General features: G+C 49.0%; 1 protein-coding gene across 4 annotated transcripts; it reads left to right on the top strand.

Annotated features, from left to right (window-relative positions):
• Positions 1–196: 196 nt before the first annotated feature.
• Positions 197–20,554, top strand: LOC311423509 (cryptochrome-1-like). 4 transcript variants are annotated; one of them, XM_084497564.1, is made up of 11 exons: positions 197–784; positions 2,925–3,354; positions 6,284–6,400; positions 8,108–8,255; positions 8,578–8,718; positions 10,470–10,640; positions 10,804–10,944; positions 11,457–11,608; positions 16,706–16,803; positions 18,340–18,450; positions 19,605–20,554. In XM_084497564.1, the coding sequence occupies exons 2-11, from the start codon at positions 2,942–2,944 to the stop codon at positions 19,700–19,702; spliced, it is 1,590 nt and encodes a 529-aa protein (XP_084353690.1). In that variant the 5' UTR covers positions 197–784; positions 2,925–2,941; the 3' UTR covers positions 19,703–20,554. The 4 variants fall into 4 exon arrangements, with proteins under 4 accessions (XP_084353690.1, XP_084353691.1, XP_084353689.1 ...); XM_084497565.1 differs by lacking the exon at positions 197–784 and adding an exon at positions 1,899–2,032; XM_084497563.1 differs by lacking the exon at positions 197–784 and adding an exon at positions 2,222–2,279.
• The last annotated feature ends 80 nt before the right edge of the window (positions 20,555–20,634 follow it).

Below are 20,634 nucleotides of genomic sequence, written 5' to 3'. Positions count from 1 at the left end.
GAGCTGGGGACCCGCTGCGCGACCCCCCGTAAAGGGGGGCATCGGGTCGGGCCGGCCCCGCACCGCTCAGGACCCTGGGGAGGGAGGGGAGCGTGGGGCTGGGGGTCAGGGCTGTAGGGTCGGGGGCTGTGGGGCTGGGAGTAGGGGGTGGGGGGTCAGGGGCTGTGGGGTTGGGGGCTGTAGGGTCCGAGGGCTGGGGGTTGTAGGGTCAGGGGCTGTAGGGCTGGGGCCAAGCGCTTTAAGAGCCCAAAACGCAGCTGTGGGGCTGCTCTTGCAGCTGGCTGTGTGTGTGCGTGCTGAAGGCTTCATAACCGCGTTGTCATCGCTTCCTAGCCGGACAGCCAAGGCGAGCGGCTGTGCCTTGACTGCACCGGGCAATCCACGTGTCCGCAGAGGAAATTGAGCTGCTAAAAATTTCCGTTGGGCCTCGGTCCGAACGTGCTGGGTCTTGCTGTGCCACGAGCGGGCGGTGAGCACACTGCCAGCCTCCTCCGGCAGGAGTTACGCAAAACCTCGAGTCCTTCAGCCTGTCGAATCCACCCCAGTGTGTGTTTGTGTGATCGCAGCTGGGGTGTTAAACCTGGGCACCTGCCTTGCCAGTGCCTGTAGGAACGGGAGCACCAAGGCCGGGTCCAGGTGACCACCATCGCGCCCCTCCAGTGGAAGCCTGCACGCGGAGAGAAATGCCCGCAGGTGGCAGAGCTGCGGTCAGCACTCGGGGGCCACCCTCTCCTCAGGACAGCCGGCTGTGAAGAGCCCGGAGCACCTGCCAGGTAACCCCAAGGTAAGGTCCAGTCACCTCATTTAGGGTTTTCCCTGCCTTGTGTTGTGGCATACATCCCAAAGTGGCGCAAGGCGTGTTTTCTGCCTGATGTGATTGATCTGTGATGAGCTGCAGTCACCCAGACGTGGCAGGAGGCCTGCCTGGCCTTGCTGACAGCGTTGGTTTATGGAGAGTTCAAGCAGTACCTCTGGATAAATCCTGCCACAAAGTCAACCAACAGATGGTGCCTGCTCCTCCTTCCCCCATCATCGCTGAGGATCGTCCCCTTCCTCCTGGCAGGGCTGGAGCACCCGAGGGTGCAGCCCTTTGGTGCTGACCCACCACATCCTCCTGATGCCACTTTGGTGCTACCAGGCCCACAGCAGTGACACCTTCCTGCGTGTTTCCACCCAGCCGTGGGTCCCAGCTCCCCACCCAGCCCTGGCACTCCTTCAGCTTTGGGCTTGCTCCCCCCGCAGCATGCTCAGGGCCCCCTGCTTCATTCAGGCCCCTGCTTCCCCCTGTGCTGGGATCCCCAGGGCTGTCCCTACCGAGGCACTCTAGTCCCCCCAGCCCCTGCTAGCGTGGACTGGGTGAGAGTTCCAGCACATTTTAGATGCTTTGCTGCCCAAAAATGCCAGCTGGGTGCTCCCAGGTGCCAGAGCCGCCCTGTTTTTCCTGTTCTTCCATGGCGAGTGGGCAGGTTGGTGCCGTGCTCTCCTCCCTTGTAGCTCCATTCCCTGAGCCAAGGCGCCGCACACCTGCAAAGCCCCAGGCTTGGCTCCGAGCTCTTCTGTGCCCTAACCCGTTTCGTGGTTAGGTTACTGGGGGCTCAGTGGGCTGTGTCGTGGCCTGGGGGCACAGTTGGGTGCCTCGGTGATGCTGATGAGTGTTTTAGCGAAGAGTGCAAGTCAGATCGTTATATGAGGCTGGTAATGCTGTTGAGTGTGGGCTGAGCAGGGACAAGGGGCAGAGACCTCCTGCAGCCATTTGGGAGGGTATAAGGGGGGAAGTTTGTTTGAGGGGCTGAACTGGGTTAGAGATTGTTTGGTCCCATGCCAATCCACAACCTCTGAATTCTTTGGGTAGTAACCCTTGAAATTAGAAGCAGGTGGAGGTGGGCTGGTTGGGGGCTGTCACCAGGTGGGCACAGACACCAGGGGCAGCTGGGCTCAGCGCTTCGGCTTGCTGCTGAGTCCATCCCCCGTGAGCAGAGCAAGCAGCAGCCATGGGGCAGTTCCTCAGGCTCTGCCCTGAGCTAGCACCAAGGTGAGCCCTCCTGCAAGTCCCCAAAGCCAGATGAAACAGTTCAAAGGGAAATGACTGCATGTTGATCCCTATATCAGCCTCAGGTCACCACCTAGCTCCTCCACAGGGAGAGGAGAGCTTTTCTCCTGATGCTTGGAGGCACAAAGGATCTCCTGGGGCTAGGAAAAATGGATTAAGAACTGTAGTGAACTGATGAATCCAGACATTACAAAGTCAGCGCTGTCAAAATAGCCCTGCATGCTCTTGTGTTGGTGTTGTGCTGTGCTTTGCTCTCCTTTCCTTTTCCTTACAGTCTTAAGAGCCTTGTTAGTGAGCAAACATGCCGTGTCTTTTATACATCTACTGAAGCCCAGGAGGGTTTTTCACTGCTAGCGTGAGCCATGTATCAGGTCTCTGATGAGATGAGGGCTCCTGCAGAGCTGGCATCCCTGCAAACAGAGGCAGAGCTCCCTGAGCCACCTTCTCACCACTGATTTACAGAGGGCTGGATGCTGGGTGCTGCAGGCTGCATCCGTGCATGGGGCTGCAGAATGGTTCTGTAGTAGATGGAGCTCTGACAACTCTGTTTTCCTTCCTTCTGGTGAGCACTGTTGGGATATAATTTAATTTAGGAATTTAATTTGAGGACTTGAGTGACTCTTTTGGGGAAGCAGCCATTCTCTGTGGAGCTAGGTGCTAAAGCAGCTGCCAAATGGTGGGACCTGGCACAGTGAGGAGTGGTTTGGTCCTGTCTCTGCTCTTCTAGCCTGTGAAAGCTCATTAAAAAAAGCAAAGATTTGTGACAAAAAGAGCTGAGCCATGTTTGGAGCTCTATTTCTAGTATTAATTGGCCTTGTTCCTTAATAGGGATGTTATATCCTCAAAGCCAACAGCTTTTTTCCTCTTCTAACAGGTCTGAGAGCAGCCAGGATGCCACACCGCACCATCCATCTTTTCCGGAAGGGGCTGCGGCTGCATGACCACCCAGCGCTGCTGGCTGCGCTTGAGTCCTCAGAGGTTGTCTACCCCGTCTACATCCTCGACAGAAAGTTCATGATGTCCGTGATGCACATAGGAGCCCTGCGATGGCACTTTCTGCTGCAGTCCCTGGAGGATTTGCAGAAAAACTTATGTCGACTGGGCTCTCACTTGCTGGTTATTCAAGGAGAGTATGAGCCCGTTCTTAGAGATCACGTCCAGAAGTGGAACATCACACAAGTGACTCTGGATGCGGAGATGGAGCCATTTTACAAGGAGATGGAAGCCAACATACGGTGTCTGGGAGAAGAGCTGGGGTTCGAGGTGCTTTCTGTGGTGGGCCACAGCCTTTATGACACCAAACGGTATGTGATTGCCTTAAAGACCAGTGAGATGTCTCCAGGAGGGTTTAGCAATCATCAGGGAGAAAAAGTCAAGTACTTTAGTCCTTCTGGATCCTTTTCCTTTTCAGAAAATTGGACTATTTGAGATAGTGGCACTGCTTGCTGGAGAATTTTTGTGTTGGTTTACTGGAAGCAACAGAAGAAATTTTGGTGGGTTGCACAGGTGTTAGGATGTTGGGCTGTAGTTAGAGCCTAAAGAGTTTATTTTTTTCCCTTTGGGCAGTTTAGTTCACTTTAAGCCATTACGCTAGCTACTCTTTTACACAGACAGAGGAATTCTTTAACACATTTAATAGGACTTATTTATACATTCTTGTGCTCTTTTTTTTAAATCTTTCTAATCAACTTTCAATGGTGTCTGGATACACTTGGATCCAAGCAGTTATTCAGAGCTGAATGACTGCAGGTATTTAAATTAATAATAATAGGGAGGAAATCATTAGCAGTTAAAACAGCCTTAACACTCTGCTCCTGAAAAACCCTACATTTGTGTGAACGAGTTGATGTATGTGACTTGCCATCTTAAATTCAAGCCATCGGTCTGTATAGGTGGTTGCTGGCAGGGAAGAGTTCTTTACAGTCCTGAACCTGTTTTTTTGTGGTCTGACTGTCTCTGGAAGCCCCAGAGGTGACCAGCACCTTGCAGGCTGCTGTCCTAGCTATGTCTGGCAGTCTGGAACTACACTAGCTGAAGCTGTGGCTGGCATCCTGGTTTCAATTTTGCTCTCTCAAGTCCCGAGAACCTGCTCTCAGGATGGCTGGATGTTCACCCAGGGAAGTTTTACTTGTAAAATCTGTAACTTCCACAGTCAGCCCTGCAAACTGCTGCTTTTCCTGCCTATGCTGTCACCTTCCTTGGGTGAACAGAGTTGTGGCTTGAGTTTAGGAGAAAAAAGAGGTTTTATAATCTTTGGAAAAGAGGGTGGGCCACTCAGGGGGACTATAAGGATGTTGCGAGGCAGTGCAGGGACAAAATTAGAAAGGCCAAAGCTCATCTGGAGCTCAATCTGGCTACTGCTGTCAAAGACAACAGAAAATGTTTTTATAAATACATCAACACAAAAAGGAGGACTAAGGAGAATCTCCATCCTTTACTGGATGTGGGAGGAAACTTAGTTACAAGAGATGAGGAAAAGGCGGAGGTGCTTAATGCCTTCTTTGCCTCAGTCTTTAGTGGCAAGAGCAGTTGTTCTCTGGATACCCAGCACCCTGAGCTGGTGGAAGGGGATGGGGTGCAGATCGTGGCCCTCATAATCCACCAGGAGATAGTTGGCAACCTGCTACAGCACTTGGATGTACACAAGTTGATGGGGCCAGATGGGATCCACCTGAGGATACTGAGAGAACTGGTGAAGGAGCTGGCCAAGCTGCTTTCCCTCATTTATCAACAGTCCTGACTGTTGGGGGAGGTCCCAGTCGACTGGCAGCTAGCAAACGTGGTGCCCATCTACAAGAAGGGCCAGAGGGACTATAGGCCTGTCAGTTTGACCTCAGTGCCAGGGAAACTCATGGAGCAGATTATCTTGAGTGTCATCACACGGCACTTACAGGGCAAGCAGGCGATCAGGCCCAGTCAGCATGGGTTTATGAAAGGCAGGTCCTGCTTGATGAACTTGATGTCCTCCTATGACAAAGTGACACCCTTGGTGGATGAGGGAAAGGTCACGGATGTGGTCTACCTTGACTTCAGTAAGGCTTTTGACACCATTTCCCACAGTGTTCTCCTCAAGAAACTACTTGTGGCTTGGACTGGCGTACGCTTTGTTAGGTTAAAAACTGTCTGGATAGCCGGGCCCAAAGATTTGTGGTGAATGGAGTCAAATCCAGCTGGAGGCCGGTCACTAGTGGCATTCCCCAGGGCTCAGTACTGGGGCCAGTCCTCTTTAATATCTTTATTGATGATCTGGAAGAGGGGATTGAGTGCACCCTCAGTAAGTTTGCAGATGACACCAAGCTAGGTGCGTGTGTTGATCTGCTTGAGGGTAGGAAGGCTCTGCAGGAGGATCTGGAAAGGGTGGACTGATGGGCTGAGGCCAACCATATGAGGTTCAACAGGGCCAAGTGCCGGGTCCTGCACCTGGGACACAACAACCCTAAACAGAGCTACAGGCTGGGAGAGGAGTGGTTGGAGAGCTGCCAGGCAGAGAAGGACCTGGGAGTGTTGGTGGATAGTCGGCTGAATATGAGCCAGCAGTGTGCTCAGGTGGCCAAGAAGGCCAACAGCATCCTGGCTTGCATAAGAAACAGTGTGACCAGCAGGGCTAGGGAAGTGATAGTCCCCCTGTACTCGGCTCTGGTGAGGCAGCACCTTGAGTACTGTGTTCAGTTTTGGGCCCCTTGCTATAAGAAGGACATGGAGGTGCTTGAGAGAGTCCAGAGAAGGGCAACGAAGCTGGTGAGGGGTCTGGAGAACAAGTCTTATGAGGAGCGGCTGAGGGAGCTGGGCTTGTTCAGCCTGGAGAAGAGGAGGCTCAGGGGCGATCTTATTGCTCTTTATAAGTACATTAAAGGAGGCTGTAGCGAGGTGGGGGTTGGTCTGTTCTCCCACGTGCCTGGAGACAGGACATGGGGGAATGGGCTAAAGTTGTGCCAGGGTTGTTTTAGGTTGGATGTAAGGAGAAACTTCTTTGCTGAAAGGGTTGTGAGGCGTTGGAGTGGGCTACCCAGGGAAGTGGTGGAGTCACCATCCCTGGCAGTCTTTAAAAGATGTTTAGATGTAGAGCTTAGGGATATGGTTTAGTGAAGGACTTGTTAGTGCTATGTCAGAGGTTGGACTAGGTGATCTTGAAGGTCTCTTCCAACCTAGATGATTCTGTGATTCCTATTCACTGGCAGCTCCAGTTTCCTTCTTCATTTATACTGTGGTGAAAACTAACCTTATTTTATTTAGGATTTTGGATCTGAATGATGGGACTCCCCCATTAACATACAAGAGGTTCCTTCACATTCTGTCTCTTCTTGGGGACCCTGAGGTGCCCGTCCGAAACCTTACAGCTGAAGACTTCCAGTAAGTAACGCCTGGGCAGCAAGAAATTGCAGGTCCTTTCTGTCAGCCCAAAAGAACAGCCAAGGTCAAGTGATACCAGGGTGCTATGGGCGCTGTTTTGTTACCTCTGTGCATGGAGGGCTACAGACTGTATGCAGAGGGGATGCAGATGAGAGGTGGCACAGTCCAAAGGCTTTAAGCTTTTGCAGGACATGTTGAGACAACCTTTGAATGTATGTAAAAGGTTAGCAGAGGAGTGACTAAGGAACTGCAGGTCTCTTTCTCAAAGACATGCTCTAGCTTCCTTACAAACCAAGATTCAAGGTGGGAATTGGATGAACCACTACAGCATGTTTATGCAAGAAATCCAGTGGAACAACCATAATGTTCCCTTCTGGCTTCAAAACTTTTCTCTCCTCCCCTCTGTTGTATGGGAAGGAGGGACCAAGCTTGTGTCTCCCAGGACTTGAGAAGCTCAGAGTCATGGATGTCTTATGTTTAGCTCTGCCTCATAGAGGTTAGTGGTCCAAAGGGAGTTAAGATTGGGGTAGGGGAGGTCTGGCCACTTGGGATGGGACTGCAGATACTTGGGACTTGTCGGGCACCTCCTGCGTGACCTCAGCTCTGTGTTAGTAACCTAGGCTTAGTTCTTCCATCTTGGGGAATCCCATTAATCACTGAATGTTGTCCCCAGACACCCCAGTGATGAGACCTATGTAAGTATTGGGATGAACCAGTTCCTAGGGCTTTTCTCACAGTGCTTCCTCCCCTTCCCCCCCCCCCCATAACTTGTTTATTCACACATCTTTTTAATTGATGATGAACGATAAGTAGTTCACATGCTTCCCAGCAGGCCTGTGTTGTGCCAGTGCTCTGAGAGCTGCACTGGCTCCTTCTGCTGTAGGTGTTTGCAACAGAGCAGAGCTCAGTGTTTCCAGGTGAGTGGGAACATCTCTCTCCATCTCTGACCTCATTCAGGGTTTTGCTGGGAAGTCTGCATACCACTGATACTTCCCTAAGCAGCTTTGTTTGTGTTTTATAGTGGGATGGGGTAGGGGTTGGGGTGGACACATGACATACCCTGGTGCTATTCCAGCCTTGTGGGGGTCGGAGGCCTTGGAACAACCTCAACAGCTGAGGCCACACAAGAGGAGTGTGACTCCTCGGGGTGTCCTTATGAGACTGCTCAGGGCATCCTAGCCCCTTGTTTAGGAAGAAGCAGCTGAGGAGGTGGCCCAGAGTGTTGCTCTGTGTCCTTCCCTATGAAACCTCCCAGAGCAACCTCTCCCCAGAGGCATGGAGGGGCCTTTGGAGGCAGTGCCAGTGACCCCAGTTAAATTTAGAGTCTGAGGAGGCTCTTAGCTCTCTCCCAGAGATGGATGAGGCAGCCAGGGAGGCTGCAGGAGAGGAGGCGCCTCCGAGCCTTATGTAGCAGATGCCAAACAAGAGGGAGGTCTGAGCTGTGGTCACAGCTGGCTGCTCTGAGCATTGTCATTTGGTGGGTCTGAGCCTCTTCCCCCAGTTCAGACTGAGTTCAGACTGGAACTACCTGGAGCAGTTTCAGGATGAGATTTTCCTTCCCTAAGGAGTAGAGCCTGGGGTTTCTGGCTGTGTTTTTGTTCCCTTGTGCTGCAACAGAGGAGATCTTGGTGTGTGAAATGAGCAGAGGTCTTCCACCCTCTTCTGGCTCCAGTTCCCTCTCTGAAAGAGGCCTGTCTCTCGCATTAGGAGGTGTAGGCCCCCTGACCTGGACCTGGCTGAGTGTTACAGGGTGCCTCTCCCCGCGGATTTGAAGATCCCCCCTGAGAGCATCTCCCCCTGGAGAGGAGGGGAGACTGAAGGGCTGCAGCGCCTGGAGCAACACCTGGCTGACCAGGTCAGTCTTGATTTAATGTGGGTGATGCCGGTGGCTGTGGGTGGGCTGAGGTCAGTGCTGTCCTCCCTCCTTTTGTGTGTGGTTGTCTCTGGACCTCAAGAAACCGCTCAGCTGAGAAGTTCTGTTCCAGCTCTTGCTGAGGATTTCCCCTCCAGGCAGCCTGATCTTAAGATGTTGCTATCCTGGATGGCAGTATTTGTGGGGGTATTGCAGTGGGATGTTGAACAGGCAGAAGCCAGTTGCCAAGAGCTTTTCCTTGTTCCATTAGCTGGACACATGTCACCTTGTACTGCCTAACCCTTGATTTCTGTTTTCATTTTAGGGCTGGGTGGCAAGTTTTACTAAACCAAGAACAATACCAAATTCACTGCTTCCAAGCACCACAGGCCTGAGTCCCTATTTCAGCATGGGCTGTGTGTCAGTTCGCACCTTTTTTTATAGGTTGTCAAACATTTATGCTCAGGTAAGGGAAAAAAAAATGGTCATAGTCCAGCAAATCTAACCAGGCCTGGTTTTTAAGTGAAGTTTTTGAGCAGTTTAGCCTGCTCAAGCAGTTTTGTTTTTAGAAAGTATCTATTTTCATCTTAGGTAAGTTTTGATTACAGCGTAAGCCAAAACCAGGTTCTGAAAACTTGTTTCTTAAGAAAAACTATGGCTGAAACCAATCCAAGAAAATGTATCCTGAACCTCCTGCTTAGAGTCTATCTGAGACATGGCTGAGCTACCTGCATTCAGCTAGCTGGGCAGTTAATATGTTGGTAAATGTATGTTTATTTTAAGAAATCCCCATGTGATACCATTTTGGAAGGTAAATTGAGAGAATTCTGCCTGACAAATCTGGTGGTCTTCTATGATGGGATTAAACAGTGGTGGATAGGGGAAGAGCAACTGACATCACCTAACTGGACTTGTGCAGAGCTTTTGACAGCGTCCCACACAGCATCCTTGTCTCTAAATCGGAGAGATGTGAATTTGGTGGATGGACCACTCAGTGAGTAAGGAATCAGCTGGATGGTCACACTCAAAGAGTTGTGGTCAACAGCTCATGTCCAGGTGGAGACCAGTGACAAGTGGTGTCCTACAGAGGTCAGTACTGGGACCAGTGCCATTTAACATCTTTGTGACATGGACAGTGCACCCTCAGCAAGTTTGCTGAGGAGACCAAGCTGCATGGTGTGGTCAACACACTGGAGGGAAGGGATGCCATCCAGAGAGACCTGGACAGGACTGAGAGGTGGGGCTAGGCAAACCTCATCAGGTTCAACAAGGCCAAGTGCAAGGGCCTGCATCTAGGCCTGGGAAATCCCAAGCACAAATACAGGCTGGGTGGAGAATGGATTGAAAGCAGCCCTGAGAAGAAGGACCTGGGGGTGTTGGTTGACGAGAAGCTCAGCATGAGCCAGCAACACGCGCTTGCAGCCCAGAAAGCCAGCCATACCTTGCATCAAAAGCAGTGTGCCCTGCAGGGTAAGGAAGTGGATTCTCCCCCTCTGCTCTGCTCTCGTGGAACCTCACCTGGAGTCCTGCTTTCAGCTCTGGGGCCCCCAGCACAAGAAGGACATGGACCTATAGAACAAGTCTAGAGGATGTCAAAAAGATGATGAGGGGCTGGAGCACCTCTCCTATGGAGTCAGGCCGAGAGGGTTGGAGTTGTGCAGCCTCAGAAGAGAAGGCTCCAGGGAGACCTTACAGTGACATTCCACTACCTAAAGGGGGCTGTAGGAAAGCTGGGGAGGGACATTTTGTCAGGAAGTGTAGCGACAGGATAAGGGGGAATGGCTTTAAACTAAAAGATGGTATGTTTAGATTGGATATAAGGAAGCAATTATTTACTTGGAGTGCGGTGAGACACTGACACAGGCTGTCCAGAGAAGCTGTGGATGCCCTGTCCCTGGGACTGCTCAAGGCCAGGCTGGATGAGACTTTGAGCAACCTGGTCTAGTGGAAGTTGTCCCTGCCCATGGCGGGTCCCTTCCAACCCAAACCATTCTATGACTCCATGAATTCAAGGTAATGCATGGTCTAACAGAGTTCAGCTTTCTCTGCTCTGGTGCAAAAAAAGTGCTTCAGATCTTTGATTTCATTGGCTTTCGTGGTAAACTGCATCAAAGCCAGTTGTATAGTTAGATTAATTTTTATTTTATGGACCTCACAAAATGAGTGAAAACATGATGGTACATATGAACTGAAGCTTTGAACTTCTGTCTTTTGCAGGCCAAGCATCACTCCCTGCCCCCAGTGTCACTCCAAGGGCAGCTTCTGTGGAGGGAGTTCTTCTATACAGTAGCATCAGCGACACCAAACTTCACCAAAATGGCTGGGAACCCCATCTGCCTTCAGATCAGTTGGTATGAGGATGCAGAGAGGCTCCACAAATGGAAAACGGTAACAAGATGCATTTCCACAACTGCTGTGTTTCAGCCTAGACTTTTTCAATGGCCCCAGGACTGCTCCCTGCTGGCTATTTGAGGAGGAGTTTATAGCAGTGTGTAGGACACAAGTGCAGTGAAGCACAGTGCTAGAGGGCTGATTTTTCTTTCTGCCTCAGGCACAGACGGGCTTCCCTTGGATCGATGCGATTATGACCCAGCTGCGCCAGGAGGGCTGGATCCATCACCTTGCCCGGCACGCTGCTGCCTGCTTCCTGACACGGGGGGACCTTTGGATCAGCTGGGAAGAGGGCATGAAGGTTGACTTCTGGTTTTAATTTTTCTGTTTTCATTTGGTGCTTCTCTGTTCTGGCTGATCTTCAGGAAGCTCTGCAAAATACGAGCATGGAGGTGGCTCTGGAGAACAGTGCTTTATTACTGAGCCTCAATAGAAATCTCATGGTTTATAAAATCTCATTGTCTTCTGTTTGAGTCTGAGCCCTGCTGTGTAGTGTACAGCGGTGAAAAGTCCCATCCCCAAGATCTGATGATTTTGGATGATGATAATGATATTGGAGACCTTCCCAGTTTGCAGCAGTCTTCAAAGCCAGACCTTTAGGCTTGTTGCTCTCTCGTGGGGTTTTGCTCTAGCTTCCTTCTGGCAAACTGTCTTACTGGACAGTAATGTGCAAAGGGTACCCTGGACAGTGCTGTGCTTCTAACAGCAAGCTTCATCCTTTATCTCCCAGCCTGTTGTGCTGTTTTGGTTTTGCAATACAGGCAGCCATTTCAGGGGTGTTTCTCTCTTTCTTTTCTTGTCATCAAAATGCAGGTGTTTGAAGAGCTGCTTTTAGATGCTGACTACAGCATCAACGCAGGGAACTGGATGTGGCTGTCGGCCAGCGCGTTCTTCCACCAGTACACACGTATCTTCTGCCCCGTCCGCTTTGGGAAGCGCACGGACCCTGAGGGGCAATACATAAGGTAGGGTGATGCATGGCCTGGCTCTTCCCTGGCTCCCCTGGCAGCAGCAGCTGGAGAACTCAGTCTGCATAAAGCACGTGCCCCTGTGAAACAGGGCTTGTAGCAGTGATGTGTTTAGCAGACTAGAAAACCATGGCACAGAAAAGCAGAGATGTACTTGTGGTTGCACAGGAGATGATCGAGTATGGAACTGTGTTGACCTGTGAGCACCCGTAGTGAGCTCCAGCAGTGTCCAGTCACTGGGATGACTCCTCTTTCTGAAGGAGTAATAGTGATGTTCTGTAAAACATCTCACAGCTCTCCCCCTCCAGTCTGTGCTGTGTTTCATTGTTTTGTGTGCAGTCTGAATAACTTTGGACACCCAAGTTTTATTTCCCATTCTACTTTGAGCAAGTGCCATTTGCTTCAAAGTCTCATTTTTCTCTCTTCTCTAGAGCAGGACTAATGCTGGTCTGTTTGGGAAGCAACAGCTCTGTTGGTAGCGTGCTGTATCAGACACCTTTGCAGTTACGTCTGTGATGGCAGTATGATTAATATTTAAGATTTGAGAGGTCTGGCTAAGAATTTTATCCTAACAGAAGGAACACTCCTTTTGACTTAAAGCTGACAGTCTGTGATAGTCTCCAACCCTGCTTCTGAGCTAAAATAACACAGGTTGTGTTCCACCAAGAGCCATCACTCCATTTGGTCAGTTGTGGCAGTTAACAAGCTACTTAAGGAGTTCATCTCCCTCAGGCATGTGTACTTACCCTTATTAACATATATGTCATGGTGAAACTGGTGAAGGGCCTGGGACACAAGTCCTCTGAGGAGCAGCTGAGGGAACTGGGGGTGTTTCTGTCCCTGCGGTGGGTCTGGAGAAGGGGAGGCTCAGGGGAGACCTCATTGCTCTCTGCAGCTCCCTGAAAGGAAGCTGTGGGGAGCTGGGGGTTGGCCTCTTCTCGCAGGTAACCTGTGATAGGATTAGAGGGAATGGCCTCAAGTTGTGCCAGGGGAGGTTCAGGTGGGAAATGAGGAGACATTTCTGCTCAGACAGATCGGGCAGGCGTTGGGACGGGTTGCCCAGGGAGGTGGTGGAGTCACCATCCCAGTGGGTGTTCAAGGGATATGGTTTAGTGGGTGCTGGTGGTAGGGGGTAGTTGGACCAGGTGATCTTGGAGGAATTTTCCAACCTTTATGATTTTTATGATATTGAAGTGATTGTCTGGAGTCTGTCTCTCCCAAGAATGCACACCTGTCTTTGCTGGCATTATAATGTTTTTCCTCATTGTATCTGTTTCTTTGAAACACCATATAAGTGGGCTCTCTGCAACCACTTGGCAGAGAACAGGGGAACAGAGGGGGAAATGCTGCCTGAATGTTCTCTCACTGTGGTCACAGTTAATAAAGCTTCTGTCTGACCTGTCCTAGACTGTACTTGTGCTATTACGCACCTGTAGTCCTGATATTCTCCTTTACCTCCTTGTTGTTGGTGAAGGTTCTGCTTGGCTTTCCTGGAAAGTAGTGGGTGACAGCTGATTTCAATAGGACCAAGCTGTGTTGATGTCTGTGGAAACAGCTCCTTTTCCCCACATCTCCTTGTCATGTTAAGGGGTGTAGCTGATTAACCGTTATGGGTCTGGTCAGATTCAGGGTACTGAACCATCACAGTCACAAATTCACCAATAACGCATTAACCGTTAGAGGTTTAGTCGGATTCAGAGCACTGAACTACCACGGTCATGGATTCACCAAAAACGCAACTAGAGTAAGGGTGGTTATACGTTAAATGAGAACCGTCACGACTACAAACAATGCAATCAAATGCAATTTATTACAGCAACAGGTACACAGGGTCTTTGGATTGCGGCGATAGTGACTGTCTGCAAAAGCAAGCTAGCATGCATGAAATACTCAGGTGACACAGGTGTGCAGCCTGGAAATTAACACGTTAAAAGGCACAAAGACTCTCTAGAGATTTCTAAGTTTCCGTGGAGACACACAGTATAATCAAGTGTTCAAATCTCACCCAAAGGTGTCCCAATTTGGGGGGGAAGAGAGGCTCAGCCCGTCAACTGATCCCAGGGGTCAGGAGGTCCTTGGGATTGTGGCTTGAGTTTAGGAGAAAAAAGAGGGTTTACAATTTGTGGAAAAGAGGGCAGGCCACTCGGGAGGACTATAAGGATGTTGCGAGGCAGTACAGGGACAAAATTAGAAAGGCCAAAGCTCATCTGGAGCTCAATCTGGCTATTGCTGTCAAAGACAACAAAATATGTTTTTACAAATACATCAGTGCAAAATGGAGGACTAAGGAGAATCTCCATCCTTTACTGGATGCGGGGGGAAACTTAGTTACAAGAGATGAGGAAAAGGCGGAGGTGCTTAATGCCTTCTTTGCCTCAGTCTTTAGCGGCAACACCAATTGCTCTCTGGATACCCAGTACCCTGAGCTGGTGGAAGGGGATGGGGTGCAGATCGTGGCCCTCATAATCCACTAGGAGATAGTTGGTGAACTGCTACGGCACTTGGATGTACACAAGTCGATGGGGCCAGATGGGATCCACCTGAGGATACTGAGAGAACTGGCGGAGGAGCTGGCCAAGCTGCTTGCCCTCATTTATCAGCAGTCCTGGCTATCGGGGAAGGTCCCAGTCGACTGGCAGCTAGCAAACGTGGTGCCCATCTACAAGAAGGGCCAGAGGGACTATAGGCCTGTCAGTTTGACCTCAGTGCCAGGGAAACTCATGGAGCAGATTATCTTGAGTGTCATCACATGGCACTTACAGGGCAAGCAGGCGATCAGGCCCAGTCAGCATGGGTTTATGAAAGGCAGGTCCTGCTTGATGAACTTGATGTCCTCCTATGACAAAGTGACACCCTTGGTGGATGAGGGAAAGGTCATGGATGTGGTCTACCTTGACTTCAGTAAGGCTTTTGACACCATTTCCCACAGTGTTCTCCTCAAGAAACTACTTGTGGCTTGGACTGGCGTACGCTTTGTTAGGTTAAAAACTGTCTGGATAGCCGGGCCCAAAGATTTGTGGTGAATGGAGTCAAATCCAGCTGGAGGCCGGTCACTAGTGGCATTCCCCAGGGCTCAGTACTGGGGCCAGTCCTCTTTAATATCTTTATTGATAATCTGGAAGAGGGGATTGAGTGCACCCTCGGTAAGTTCGCAGATGACACCAAGCTAGGTGCATGTATCGATCTGCTCGAGGGTAGGAAGGCTCTGAAGGAGGATCTGGAAAGGGTGGACTGATGGGCTGAGGCCAACTGTATAAAGTTCAACAGGGCCAAGTGCCGGGTCCTGCACCTGGGACACAACAACCCCAAGCAGAGCTACAGGCTGGGAGAGGAGTGGTTGGAGAGCTGCCAGGCAGAGAAGGACCTGGGAGTATTGGTGGATAGTCAGCTGAATACGAGCCAGCAGTGTGCTCAGATGGCCAAGAAGGCCAACAGGATCCTGGCTTGCATAAGAAGCAGCATGGCCAGCAGGGCTAGGGAAGTGATAGTCCCCCTGTACCCGGCTCTGGTGAGGCCGCACCTCGAGTACTGTGTTCAGTTTTGGGCCCCTCGCTGCAAGAAGGACATGGAGGTGCTCGAGCAAGTCCAGAGAAGGGCAACGAAGCTGGTGAGGGGCCTGGAGAACAAGTCCTATGAGGAGCAGCTGAGGGAGCTGGGCTTGTTCAGCCTGGAGAAGAGGAGGCTCAGGGGTGACCTTATTGCTCTCTACAGGTACCTTAAAGGAGGCTGTAGCAAGGTGGGGGTTGGTCTGTTCTGCCACGTGCCTGGTGACAGGACGAGGGGGAATGGGCTTAAGTGGAACCAGGGGAGTTTTAGGTTGGATGTTAGGAAGAACTTCTTTACCGAAAGGGTTGTTAGACATTGGAAGGGGCTGCACAGGGAAGTGGTGGAGTCACCATCCCTGGAGGTCTTTAAAAGATGTTTAGATGTTTAATAGGGATATGGTTTAGTGGAGGAGTTGTTAGTGTTAGGCCAGAGGTTGGACTCAATGATCTTGAGGTCTCTTCCAACCTAGACAACTCTGTGATTCTGTGATTGTGTATTCCCTCGGGGTGGTATCTTCCCCGACATCCCCTCTCTCTTAGGCCAATTTATATTATTTTCTATCTTTTAGGTGGAGCTTGAGCGACTCTAGTCAAGCATATCTTAGTTATGATTGGTGAAAAGTTCTCCCATCTCCGTTTAAAGGAATAGTCTCCGAGAAATTCAGAGCGCATCCTCAGTAAGGGGTTATCGCATCTTGGAGGCGGGTAGCTTTTGAGACAGAGGTGTGTTTTGATATTATAATGGTATTATGATGAGCAAAAGTATACTAGGGTACAGCATTTGTCAAAACATGACAGGCCCTTGGCTCAGAGTAGCAAAAAGTGCGGCTTATTGGTCTTGGTGTGCACAAGAACAATAGAGTCCCCACCTGGTACAGAGCCTAGCTGTGGTGTCTCCACTCCACTCTACGCTCCAGACTGTTCCTTAGGGCTAGCACACCAGGTTCCCCCAGCATGATAGAATCTAAGGTTGGAAGCCTAGGGAACGCTCAGGTAATGCAGCTACGCCCTACCTTGAAAGCCTCTTCAATGCTGCACATTTTCTTTAAAATGTGAATGTTAGTTTTATTTTCCTAGTTACTTTAGACAATTGCACCACACTCCTCTTCCTCGCGTCCCTTCTAGCTCTGTGCCTTGTCATGGTGAAGCTCATGCTGATGTACCTGACAGTTGCACAGAAAATGACTTTCCCATTCTGTAAGATTTTTTTTATTATTATTTTCTTAGCTGTTTTAATTTAGTAAAATTTCAGACAAAATATCAGGGAAAATGTTAAAAACAAATACTTTGGATGAAGTCAAGACTGAAATAATGTTTAAATCAATCCCTTTATTCCTTGCTGTAAAGTGAACTTGTGGAAGATGTTACTGTACAGAGGTTTCAGAACACAGAAACAGTTATTTTGTGCAAAACAAATTGGAACTGTAGATTGTAGCGTCAATACGACCACCTAAAATTAACATTGGTGTAGGTTGGATTACACTTCTCTTAAATGTACGAGTATTTGCCTTCAGGATTATAAAAACATTATATTATTACTCTTTGATAGGAAATACTTACCTGTCCTAAAGAACTTTCCCTCCAAATACATCTATGAGCCCTGGACAGCCTCTGAAGAAGAGCAGAAGCAAGCAGGATGTATCATAGGTAATATGGACACCCTGCTAGGCATTTTGCTACTGAAAATTGTCAAAAATAATTACATGTGTGTGGTGGTTTTACTAAGCTGAGCAGCAGAGATCCACCACAATCACTCCTTCACTCTTCCTCCTCAAAGGGAAAGGGCTCAAGGGTTGAGATAAGGAGGGGGAGATCACTCAACAATTATCGTCACTGGCAAAACAGACTCAGCGTAGGGAGATTAATGTAATTTATTACCTATTACTAACAAACTAGAGCAGTGAAAAACTAAAAACAAACAAAAAACACCTTCCTGCCATGCACCCTCTTCTACATTCTCCCCCCGAGAAGTGCAGGGGAACAGAGGAATGGGAGCTGCAGTCAGTCCATAGCACTTCTTCTCTTTTGCTCCTTCTTGGTCCCTCTCTGCCCCTGCTCCCCATGGGGTCCCTCCCACAGGATGCCGTCCTTCCCGAGCTGAGACTGCAGGGGCTGCCCACAGGCAGCACTTCTTCAAGATCTGCTCCAGATATGGGTCTGTACCACAGAGTCCATCCATCAGGAGCACACTGCTCCAAGCTGGGTTCCCCACCTTTATCAGATCCCCCCGTATCCTCTGCTCCTGTGTGGGCTCCTCCATGAGCTGCCGTGTGGAGATTTGCTCTGCCATGGGCTGCAGGGGGACAGCCTGCTCCACCAGGGGCCTCTCCACAAGCCACAGGAGAACTTCAGCTCTGATGCCTGGAGCACCTCCTGCCCTCCTTCTGCACTCACCTTGGGGGCTGCAGGGCTGGGTCTCACTCCTCCCTCTCCCAGATGCTGTGGTGCAGTATTTTTTTCCCCCTCTCTTTCTTAAATCTGCTCTCACAGAGGTGCCAACAACATCACTTATTGCCTCAGCTCTGGCCAGCAGTGGGTCCCTTTGGAGCTAGCCCTTATCTAACACGGGGCAGCTTCTGGACTCTTCTCACAGAGGCACCCCCTGCAGTCCCCTGCTACCAAAACCTTGCCATGTAAACCCAATACAACTATATGAGATGGAAGTGTCACACTTCCAATGCAAATCACACATTTGTCTTTTGAAAATCGATTCATCCAGCAGCCTGCCTTCTGTCAGCTCTCCTTTAAAGGTTTTTGCTGGAGTCTGATCTCAGAGTACATGCTTTAGCCTCTACTTTATATCCTAAGACTATTGGATCACTCAAAGTTGTTGCTTGTACATCTGTTCAGATGCTTGGCTGTCTGTAAATAGTATGTGAACGTCTTGTACTTTTATACTTACTCTCATGCATCTTTAAAGATGGGGCAGGGCTGCCATCCCTGTTAATAGACGAGAAACCAAGGCCCAGAGCATCCAACATAAGGGTTTGTCTGTTACTGTCTCATCTCTAAATGGAAGTAGTTGGCCCTGGCTCTTAGAGTTCATGAAGAGAAATAGGCACTTCAAAAGGGTAAATCACATGGTTTAAGATGCTGCTGACTTTAGGAAGACCTGCAACAATTTGCTTTGGTGCAAATCCAGTGAAACATCCTTTTTAGTCCCATAGCTGTCTGTTCTACCAGGTAAAGACTACCCCTTCCCAATGGTGGACCACAAGGAAGCCAGCAATCACAACCTGCAGCTGATGAAACATGTCAGAGAAGAACAGTACAGAACAGCCCAGCTCACGAGAGGTAAGAGGTGCTGCAGCACAGTGTGTTCAGCTTGCTGTGATACAGAGCCTGTTGCTGATGGCTTTGGGGTTGGTTCTGTGTGGTGTCCTCTTGGCTACCAATACCATGTGCTGTTCTTCCTGTTACTGTTGAAATGTTTCCCCTGCTGGCACACACAAACTGTGAGCAGCTCCTTCCCTTCTGCCTGCCTGTGCAGGATGGTAGCTTGCTTGTGCCTGCTGGAGGAACACCTTCCCAAAAGCAGACCACCTTTGCCTTCTGTAGGTCTGCACAAACACCCCAGTGGCCCCCAGGTTTGCCAGGTTTATTTCCAAGACATAGAAGTCTTTGCAGTGCTGTCCATGCCTCTGGTGAACAAGAGCATCACAGTTTGTCCTTTTTACCATGATCTGCCTTGCCTCATAGAAGGAAATATTTGAGGTTCCCACTGGCTACGAATGAGAGAAAAGCCCTGGAGAGCTGATCTAAGAATTTTACCTTTTGACCTTGTTTTCTAAATAGGTGAAGCACGTGCATAACACTCTGGTAGTTATCAGATAAGGCTGGAACACTCCAACTTTGGGTCAGCCCGAATTAGTTATTTCCAATTACACAGATGTTCCACCGTTTAAGAGATGTTCCACTGCTTAAGAGCATCAGTACTCTTAAAATTGAAATCCTAGGGCCTGTGAAGAGCTCTTAACCTCAGAGGAATCATTTGCAAGAAGAAAAGTGAAGCAGTGCTTTGTATTTAATAGTATTCCATAGCAGTCTGCATATGTTGTACAAAAATCCAACATGAAGCAGCTGACGGGAGTCTTAAGTATTCCTACATCAATTTCTAGTGTCAGATGGAATTAATTATTCCAATCCTGTGCTTATTAATGTATCCAGGAGGTTGCACGTTGGTACCTTTCAAATACAGCTATGCTGACAGTTCCCTCTGCAACCTGATGATATAGGGGAGTGAATGTTCTTGAGATTATTCTTGGAGATGTGGAAAGCCAAAGTCTGGGAACCAGACTTCCCTGCTTCTGGTATTGCTCCTGTTGCCTGTACACAGAAGTATTTTCTAGCATGCTTTGTAACTTCACGTGTTACTGTCATTGTTGGCTCTTGTTCTACTGAGGTCGTTAAGGCTGCAAACTTTTATTTTTCTTTCCTTCTTGACATAGATGACACAGATGACCCAATGGAAATGAAGCTGAAGCGTGATCACTCTGAAGAAAATGTAACAAAGGCAAAAACAGCCAGGATGACAGAGCAAACCTAGATGCCACTGGGGATTATCCTTTGGGTGCTGAAGAATGACAAAAGGGGAGAGCCAGAGACCAGCTGAACAGGACAGACTGTACTCAGTACTTTGCCCTGTGAGTGGTGCTTCTTGATTGTGAAGTGACCTCCAGCAAAAGTTTTGCATCTTCAATGTATTTGTTAGTGCAGCTATTTCAAATTAAGTTGTCTCTTCTGTAAGTGGCTTAGAAGTCATTTATTGCAGCTGTTAGGTAAATTCAAGTGATTTTGACAGGACAATGCTTTAGCATTGTTCAAATCCATTTGATGTTCATGCATCTGTATAAATAGTTTTAACGATAAATACTAATCTTTCCAATGTGACAGATATGTGCCAGTTTAGGAATATATGTACACTGTGTGTTCACATACTCATGTTAAAAGCAAGATTTGCTTGTCTTACATAGACAGAGATTGAGGGATTTCAGGTACAGTTTTTGTTTGCAGTCCCCCGTCTGGGGAGATACAGGAGAATGTAGCCCATTGTAAAATTGTGTGTAGTTCTTAGGACTTAAATAAGACTTCTGCATTTTAAAGGCATTATTGCAAAGTTTCTCAGTGGATTAAGGCTGATGTACAACTTCACCATAACTGTCCTTCCTGGCTAATTCCTCTAGAACTGTAGGATAGGTATTATATCTATCACATACTGCATGTCATAATTCACCCATCCCTTGAAATGCCTCCTTGTGTTTCACAAGGCTGGATTAGTCAGTTTTCTTTGTTATTGGTTGGGGTTTTAGTGGACGTGAGAGGAGTGGAATGGGCTTTTAACCACTGTGGGTACTACTTTTGTTTTTAAAATAAATAAAAACTATTTCTGACATGAAAATGTAAGGTCTGTAGAGCAATCTATTGTGACAATTGGCATCCATCTGTCCTCTTTGGAACTCTGACAGCAAGACAACCCTT

This window comes from Aythya ferina, assembly GCF_964211825.1.
Source record: "Aythya ferina genome assembly, chromosome: 25".
Lineage (NCBI taxonomy): Eukaryota > Metazoa > Chordata > Aves > Anseriformes > Anatidae > Aythya > Aythya ferina.
Note: the sequence above shows the minus strand (reverse complement) of the source record. Positions and strands in the feature narration are given on the sequence as shown.